General features: G+C 43.0%; 1 protein-coding gene across 1 annotated transcript in view; it reads left to right on the top strand.

Annotated features, from left to right (window-relative positions):
• Positions 1–3,986, top strand: part of LOC311242079 (uncharacterized protein) — a gene marked incomplete at its 5' end in the record, with an annotated part of 25,880 nt that extends 21,894 nt beyond the window's left edge. The window contains one exon of the mRNA XM_084331030.1: positions 12–3,986. Within this exon, the coding sequence (XP_084187156.1) occupies positions 12–46 (35 nt within the window). The 3' untranslated portion in view covers positions 47–3,986. The remainder of the gene's footprint in view (positions 1–11) is intronic.
• Positions 3,987–10,000: the final 6,014 nt, after the last annotated feature.

Below are 10,000 nucleotides of genomic sequence, written 5' to 3'. Positions count from 1 at the left end.
CCTCCCTGTAGCTCAGACATTAACATTGGTGAGCAGTGACACGTGAGCGACGCCCAGTCGGCACCAGATCCAAGATGGCGCCTCACAAGAGCCCAAATGGAGCCTGCACTGAGCAGCCCCGTGGCGTCCTGCGTTCACAGAGCTGCTGTTATGTGGCCCGCACTTGACCGACAGACAGACAAGTTAGACAGGCGTAAATACAGACATACAGATTGACAGCAGACCTTGGTCAAATTGTATTGCAGATCATCCTTGGCATTTGTTTTAACCTGTGTGGAGCAGTGGGATGGTGGGGCTTTCCACATCGGGACGAATCAGATAGTGTTTTGCTAAGTTTGTCAATCGCAGAAAAGTAGACTTTTCACTCGCAATGTTGTCCTACTGTATTATGGCAAACCCCACCCGTCAGATATTCCAAAGCGGATTAAAACAAGCGCCGTCGTCATCGCATACAGAGAGACAGACATGCACTTCAGTACTTTTAGATTGGTTCCTATCATCATTAGCTAGACTCTAATCGTGATGCCAAAACGTTCCCACACACACACACACACACACACACACACACACACACACACACACACACACACACACACACACACACACACACACACACACACACTCAATGCACATGCACAATGCACCCACACACACACACATACATACACACAGGTACATGCTGACATATCAAGATAATGAGCTAGTGATTTCTTATTATGAATATTGTTATGATTATTAGAATATTATATTGATCTGTAGGGGAGACAGGCGGTCGCCGCTTGAGCTGCAGACACTGCTGGGGACAACTGTACAGCTGTATATAAGAGCACTTGGCGAGAGTCGTCGCCTGTGAGATGGAGTCACTTCACTTTCAGTTCAATCAATAGTTAATTAATTAAACCTGTTGTTGGAATGTTTGGAATGGTCGCTATAGTACCCATAGTCGAGCGGAACGTACGCGGACCAGACTCCGCGGAGGTCCGCGCAAACTCAAAGCGGACTCCAAGTGCGAAGCTCCAATTTTCTAACCTCGCGGACGTCCGCGCCGCTCACTTGGTGTCACACAAAACGCTGCTCTGCGTTTTTGTTGGCATCGACCTGCATTTAATGTGACGCCGATCTGCATTTACTCTGAACACTCGCTCCGCGCCAAGTGAGAGTAGGGCAGGATCATGGTTCTATGGGTAGGATTGGTCCGGTAAAACGTTGGCAGCTAAATTTAGTTTTACTATCGCTAATCGTCATCCATTCCAAATTTCATATACATTTGGACCATGTCTTTTTTCATCATCTGAAGAAACTTGATAAGTTTGAATGGCTTTTCTAAATGAAGTGTGTAAAACTGCCAGTTTTATTTTGAAATATTGGAAACGGAGATAACCTAGACTCTTTATTTTGACATGAGATGACGACGACATGACAGAAGTCTAAACAGCGTGGGACAAAATTGTGTAAACTGGCGCGAGACATGTAGGAAATTGGTACGCGGAGGTACGCTTGACTATGGGAGGGCCGTCTCCCCGGTCGCTATGGCGGGAAAGACAGCGGTCGCTATGGAAACATCCAGTTGCATCAATAGAGGAACTTAAACCAAAGGAGAAACAGGATGACAGCAAATCCAATGAATCAGATTCCTATCATTACTATATCGTATTGATAGGTTTGAGTGGAGTGGTATATATCAAGCCTTTCCTGTTGTTTTACAGAATAATTGTATCACACTCCCACGGAAATGAGGCATTTCTCTTGTCATTTGTTGTCATTCTTCCAACATGGCAGTAATTATGTCACACCCACTCTCTGGGTATTCTTCAATCTGAAAATCTGAAAATGTAAAACCGTCGCTGTGAAAACGGTTGTCATATCTATAAATAAAATAAAATAATTTAAGAATGAAAGCTGTATAACTTCGGTAAAGGAAATTGTAGTTGCAATTCAGCAAGTGGGTTCTTATCAAATCATTTGCCGTAAAAACTAGTTTATAAAAACTCTGAATGAATGATCTGTTGTTTAGTGAGTGAATTGTTTGTGCGGATTATGTTTTCAGTTGATTGAATTGAAGGGGAATTGCCCCCCCATCCTCCCACACCCTGCTCAGCGCAGACGGGCTAAGCACCAAATCAACACACAAGCAGTGCTTTACTTTTACCCAAAAGTGACCACTAATGCTCTGACTTTTGTACTAATTTTATTTTAGGTTTTTATTTCAGACTTGCCTTGATGCAAGCGCTTATTATTATTACAGTATCACAGTTGCTACTACGGTATTATTATTATTATTATTATATTGTTTACATATTTTGCACCACAACATACCATATTGTTTTAAAGAACCAGTACAATGATGTTAATTCAGTCAGAAAAAAGCTTATTGTGGAATGTTGATATCAGGAGTGTAATTTTTTTTCAGATTCAGATGTATCATTTGATTTGTTATAACTGTTTTAGTGCAGTTTGAGCACAGCCAACTCCCAGTATGTCGAGGCGGTCATGGCCTTATGTTCATTGAAAGGAGATGTCAAGTTAGTATAGTAATACATGAAGCTTTCAAATGCAAACAAGTTCATGGGACCAGTGTGATCGGTTGCTATGGGAGATTAACATTGGCTAATCTGTGCTAGCAGGTGATAAATACATTGTCACAGTTGCTGTTGGTGTTTTTGAAACACTAAAATTTACTAAATTGTAGCAAACTATTTTCATTACTTGTTTGTGGACTAGCTAGCTGATATCCTTTACAACTACTGACAGACTGACTGATGGGCCACACAGGGTAACCTGAGTAGATTATGCAATGTTTTCAGGGAAGCAGATTCGTTATCTGGAATGGTTTGATTTGAACAACAACAGTTCTAACATTTTGGGCAATTTTACATCAACATACCTTCTGTGAAAGAATGCAATGAGATTGAAAAACTTGAATTCCATTGTACTGAATCTTTAAACAAGTTGTTCATTATCAGATATATACACATATAATTCATACAAACATTAATCCGATTTGTTTTTGTTCAACAAGGTGCGACATCATGCTGCTGTTTTGGACAATGTTTAGTATTTCACTGAGATCGTTGTTAGGCTATTTATATTGTGAGGATTGTCTGAAGCAGGGATGAGGTCAATGCATTTTCATTTTACTTAATTCAGGAGGCTGATTTAGTTCAAACTTGAGATATTGAAAGTTTCTTATGTCATGTATGTTATATATATAAAATATATATAACTGTTATATAATAATAATAATAATAATAATAATAATAATAATAATAATAATAATAATAATAATAATAATAATAATAATAATAATAATAATAATAATAATAATAATAATAATAATAATAATAATAATAATAATAATAATAATAAAGAAAATTAAATAGTAGCTGCAACCAATTCGTTTTGACTTCATCTCCACTCAGTGGTGGCCCCTCCTTGACTGACTTATAATAGGTCCTGGTTGCAGCTAAAACGGTCAAATATATTTTATATTAATAAGAGAATTAACTGCTGTTCCACAGTGTACATGTTTGAATTGATTGAATTGGAACTGAATTGACCCCAATCCTGGCCGGAAGCTCCTGGCGCTTGGGCTTGATGAGTATGTGAATGTTTTTGGAGTTTTGCTTTTTAGTTGTGTTTTCTCCTTTTTGTTTAGATTATATATATATATGACATTCAATAGAAAGTCTTAAGAAAAAGAGTTCTATGAATTAGAAGGTTTTTTGTTTTGTTTGAATTCTTGTCTGTTTCAGAGTCCTGGGTGGAGAGAAAGTCTGAGAATAGCACATGTACAAAGCAATAAGTAGGATTTTGCAACTCCAGGACTACAACGAAAAACAGTGTAAAATAATGTAAAGATCATTGTGTAAATTATGTACACCATAGAATGAGCAGAGCGGATATAACTATAAGAGGTTATTATTATTAATATTATTATTAGAGTCTATATGCAAAATGCTCATATCCCATCTGTTTTATATCATGTGAAATAAATGTTGATGTTCTTATATTATGGCCTGAATGTGGGAGAAATTTTGTCACTGATATCAGCGGATTTCTCTTCTCTTCTGATTATTTCTCTTCTCTTCTCTCTTCAGTTATTAGTCAAATGTTACAAGTTAGCTTGTCTCTCGAGTAGTTTTGATTGAAAATTGTATTAACAGATTGCAGAATGGGTACAATACAGTACAGCTCAATACACACAATTGATGCAGACCAGAGAAATACTTTCGTCTTGTTTACATCAGGGTCCCCCATTTTCAATTCATCATAACATATATGACATACATGACATACAGATAGACAGTACTGCTACATCTAGACATTTATGACATACCAGATCTACAAATATACAGTACTGTTTATGAGTACAAACATTTTCTAAAAAGATATATACATTTGAGGGTGACGAAACTGTACATTGGAGGAGGTTGGGGGGGGGGGGGGACTACATTGGAGGTGGGGGGGGGGTAGGATACAGTATTCCAATCACGTTGTAAATGTCATCACAGGGTGTAAAGTGTGTTTAATTAACAGGTGGGGCCTGTTCTGCTTCTTTCTGGCTAGCCCTCAAAAGAGGAAAAGGACAAGTAGGCTACAGTAATACATCTTAGCTAACAACACAGCAATCTCCTAGCTAAATTGGTGTAGGCATAACATGGTTTCTACAGCTCTTGTTTTTATTGGTTGAGAGATATATGTGAAGGAAGTGAATTCCATATCTTGGGAGCCTCTATATTGCAGTCCTAAACTGAGATGCAGATGTATAGTAGATTCATGGGGTCTGAGTTAATTGTTTCATAATGGGTCAATAATGAATTTGGAACTTAAATGGGCAGGAGGACATGTTTTGTTGAAGGAGCAGTGTACAAACTGCTACCAGAAGTTGGTTCATTTTATGAATATTTAAGATGAGATTTACGAATATTTAGGGTGGTCTCTTTGTTTTGACCAGGTACTATTATCACTTGTTTCTGTGAGCAGAAAACATTTACTGAATCCTGTAGATAGGTACTGCATATAGATTACATTTGATTTAAATGTATTGTCATATAGTAGGGGCAGGGGTGTAGCTCCAGATTCTGGGCCCCATGGAAGAATGTATTTGTAGGCCCCCAGTGAATGCGAGCGTGCGTAAGCGCGTGAGATAATTTTTTTTGGGCAATTTTTTTATTGATGAAAACGCATAATATGGTTTTTACCTATACATTCGGATCAGCAGTTCAGCACCTGCACTGTTGGTGGGTGAGCCTAGTAAAGGATGTCGCATTGCGTTCATCTTCAATGAATGGACCAATGCAATAGTCTACCAAAGCCCCCCCTCTCTCTCTATATATCTCTCTCACACACACACACACACACACACACACACACACACACACACACACACACACACACACACACACACACACACACACACACACACACACACACACTTCAGAAACAAACATAGTATCAATGAGAGCATCAATAATACACCTGAGTGATGTCTAGTAAAACATTTTTTTTTCTTTTTTTGGGGCCCCCCCCAGTGCTGGGCCCTTGGAATCATCCTAAACTACCCCCCCCCCCCCAGCTACGCCCCTGAGTAGGGGGGATTATGTGAAAAATCGTTACACGGCAGATATAGAAGCATGAACTTTGATACACATGTCCATTTGGGTGATCCTAAGACATCCTACAAAGGGTGTCCAAATATTTTTTTTAACAAGGAGTGAATTATTGAAAAAATTCTAAATGGCTGCCAAAACTGTTGACAATTGACTCAAAAGACACCTAAAAGCATATACGTTGGCACAAATGTCCCTTGGGTGATCCTAAGACATCCTACAAGGGTTGCCCAAAAAAAAAATATATATTAAACAGGAAAGTGAGTTATTGACGGAATTCTAAATGGCCACCTAAACTGTTGGCAGTTGACTCAAAATACACCCAAAGAGTTTCATAAAAGCATAAAATGTGGCACAGGTGGCGTAGCGGAGATTGCGCTCGTCACCAATGCAAGAGGCTGCGGTCTCGACTCCCGGAGTCAGCATTGCTTGAGGCTTGGGCCGGTCGTCATACTAACCCGTTTGGCTGGGTTAGGGGGAGGGCAAGTCATGGGTGGCAATCTGGCGTTGTGGACAGGTCTGGGCGCATGCTCAGCGGAGGCAGGACTTGATGAAGGCAGCGTGACCTCCCACGCATTACACTTCACCAATGAGAGTCCTCGCTGCCAGGTGAAAAAAGAGTCACAGGCTGTCGCAGCACGTGTCGGAGGAAGCGTGCGGATGACTTCCGGGTTCCCTTGTACCGACCAGTAGGACAGTAGGAGAACATGCGCACAACAAAACAGGCAGGGGAGGGGGGGAATTGGCACAATGACTAAATTGTGACGGGGAGAAAACAGAAAAATCGGAGAAAGAGGGTTAAAAATATATATATATGTGGCACAAATGGGCGCCTCGCACACCTACGCGGCCCTCCCGGGTTCGCTTCCCGCTCCTGGGGGATAATTTGTCACATGTCCTCCCCACTTCCTCTCCCGTTCTCCCTCTCCTCTGTCGGTCATGTCTGACCGTGAAAAAGCTGGAAAAACTCTAAAAAGAAATCAAAAGATTTTTGAATAAATTTGGCACAAATGTCCCTTGGGTGATCATAGAAGATCCTAGAAAGGGTGCCCAAAAATCAGGAAGTCAGTTATTGATGAAATTCTAAATAGCCATCTAAACTGTGCGATAAACATAAAGCACAAAAAGTGTATCCTTTTCCTTTGGTTCAATGGTAATTTGTTCTCTATAGTACAAACCCCGGCGTTTGAAAAGGTTGGCAATTGGAACACACTTGGAATGACCCCTGAGCTGTGTTTGATGAAGGATTATGGTCTTCTATGTTATCAAGAGCGCCAACAGTGAAAAGGCCTTTCCTTATAGGACAGCAGGGCCAGGTCCCGTGCCATGGACTTTCGACAGACAGCAGATCCAAGCTGGGTGTCACCCTCGCAGACACGTTTGTAGTTAACCCTTTCACTACCACACAGTGGCAGTGAAAGGGTTCTGTATCGTTAGTGGCTTAGCTTGGCATCACACTGCACTATCTCGCGTACGTGCACGCGTACTGAATAAACCACAAATGTACCTCTAATACCAGTATTAGTCTGACCACACCCCTCATCAGCTTACCTTCATAAGCAGGTGTGTGGTCACCTGCTCTCCTCCTTCTCGCTTTCACCACAAGGAAGAAGTGCCTCGGTAGATCCCCACACTTGACACCATGATGGAAGAAATTGGATTAGGAACAGCTTGGGAAACAAGGATACGTTGACATCATATCTTTATTTTCTCTCTCACTATTTTTCGAGAAAATACGGCGATATTGTCTTCGTACTGGAGTGTCTAGAAGATGATGATCATTCTAAAAACCCTCCACCGGTTTTCGTATTGGGAGCACGCCGCTGCATGCTTCTCAACTGCAGTTCCTTGCTGTGTTTGTTGGGGTGAAACCTGTCAGGCCACAGCTGAACTGTCGGACATGCCGCTGTTGTGAGAAGCGGTGCGTTCCAGGTTGGGTGAGTAGTGTTTGCTGGCGGGCTCCACTTGTCTGTTAGTGCTATGGGGGCTACTTGACAAAGTTTATGGAAACCGGCCCCAGGCTAGGGTCCTTTGTTTAGCCGCCTAGGCGACAGAAGGCCTTGGTCTGGAGACCATTATAGTTTTAACTAGTGGGCCGCGACCATTGACACTGGTGATCCCTGTGTGTTCTGGACGAGTGGATTCTCTCTGTCACCGTGTTAAGGCCCCATCTTTCATATCCAAATGAGAGTATTCCTTCACGAGGGGATATGTGCATGTAATGTGCGATAGCGGCAGATTCATGTTCGAAGTCAGCTACACAGGCCAGTTGGTACTGTGCTGATTCCGCCGGATGTGGTAAAGTCACCGTTGTGAAGCGGTGTTGACATCTTGTTTTCTCTTTTCTCTTAAAAAGTGAGGAGAGGTTCAGAACGGCGGCCTGTCTGGGTGAGTGTTATGTCATTGTTTACATGTTCATAGCTTACGGTTAGCCAGTCAGCTGTTAACTGCTGCGTTAGCCTGCTGGATCGCTGCATGGCCTGCTTAAGGCCTACTATTAGCCAGTCAGCTGTTAGCTGCGGGGCTAGCATGTCGTGGTCGCTAGGTAACGTTAGCTTGCTGCTATGGCCATGGCTGGCGCGGGGTAGCTTAGCTTCTCGCGCGCCGCCGGGAGCTCGCTTCTGATCGCCGTTAGCTTGATGCTATTCTGTTGAACGTGCTTTGATTTTAACATGTTTTACACTCTTGACCGCGACGTCATCCTTGACAGGGGATGTTTCGTCGACCCTGCCCTGAGCCTGGACGGGGATTGCGTCAACAAAGAGGACTGTAGCGACTGGTTGGAGCGGCGACGCTGCCCGGATCGAACAACACAGGACGGCTGTGTTCTACGGTGTCTTGTGACTGCACTTCGCTGATCTGCGTTCCGGGTAGGAACGGGGTTGACCAGACCTCATAACACGTCTTCTGGTTTTACTTTGCTAAATGTATTGTGAATAACGGTGTTTTTTCCCAAAACGTGTGTTGTTGCAATGCATTTAGGATACGTTGCGGGTTATGTGTGAGCTGTTTTTGTCACTGGCAGTTAGCTTCTCCGTGCAGATCGTGATGTATTGATCTGGTTGTTGTGTGAGAAACATCATGGTGTTTATGTGTACCGTGTACTCACTACTAAGGCAACTAACCTATGAAGCTATGCTTGGTGACAAGTGAGTAAAAGAATGTTCTTTCTCAGACTGTAATGACAATGAACAGTGTGTTCACACATTAACAGGTTTTCCTGTTTTAACTGGCCGTATTGAGGGTAAAATAGGAGGATTGTGTTTTCCCCCCCGGTTCCCTGGGGACTTTATCACCTCCTATCAGACATGTTGTGCATTAATTGTGTCTTTTGTGTGGTAGGGATACGATGTAACTCTTAGCTTGATTGCTGAGGTTGTGCTAAATCTGCTGGAGAAACTTATTTCCTAAAGGGAAATTGGTTTGGTTGCTGTCATGTGTGCTTAGCAAGGCCTGTGGTCGATACTAATCAAGAATGATGTATTCTCTCATTGTGAAAAAAACGGCGTTCCTCTGTTGAGTGTTTTTGCCATTTTTTGTAGGTGATGATGGGTTGTGTGTGTCATGTGACCTACAACTGGGTTGTACTGGCCACAGAAGCACATGTGTATGTTGGACCGGGGTTCTTAGAGCCCTCTCTATTCTGTGTTTTTCCTTAGTAAAAATCAGATAGCAGGTTAGCTCATGCGCTGTGTGGAGCTGTGAAACGCTTCATAGAGCTGACTATGACTGTGTCATATTCTCTTTTTGTCGTTACGTCGTATCATGGGTGTGGGGTCGTAAAGGGGTGAACTGGTAACCTTTCCTCTCCCCATTGTTCTGTCGGTCAGGGGTACACCCCCTGTCCTTCAAGGTTCCCGTCACGTGGCGGTTCGGCACGTTACGGGGGGGGGGGGGGGGGGGGGGGGGGGAGTTCCTGGTCCCACGGCCTGGTATATTGGGCGTGTGCACCGCAGGAATTCCCCCGCCATAGAGTACGTCACCGTGCGCGTCTCTGTTGGTAGGACTTCCGTGTGCTGTTCAGGTCCATGTGATGGATCTGTTTTCAGGGGGGGTGGTCAGGGCTCCTCCTCACCAAGCGCCTATTCAGGCCTTCTGTGAGTTCGGACTCCTTCTTCCATGTGAGGAAGCCTCCATCAGAGTACAGAGCCTTCCTCCTCAGATTGTCAAAGTGAGTGGACCCTCTAGAAGGGTCCTTTTCTATTGTATGTATATTCGATTCAATTCGTTTATTGAGTGTGTATGGGTTCAGTGCCTCTTCCCCGGAGGCCCTAAAACCAGTTTTTTACATGGCTCAAGGTGCAATATATTCTTTTCAATCTGTACAGCTCGCGTGGGAAGTCTCTCTGGGGATCCCCGTCTCTTTCCTATGGGAGGGTGGTGGGATGTAA

Source organism: Notolepis coatsorum (genome assembly GCF_963971535.1).
Source record: "Notolepis coatsorum genome assembly, chromosome: 15".
In the NCBI taxonomy this organism is placed as follows: Eukaryota; Metazoa; Chordata; class Actinopteri; order Aulopiformes; family Paralepididae; genus Notolepis; species Notolepis coatsorum.
Note: the sequence above shows the minus strand (reverse complement) of the source record. Positions and strands in the feature narration are given on the sequence as shown.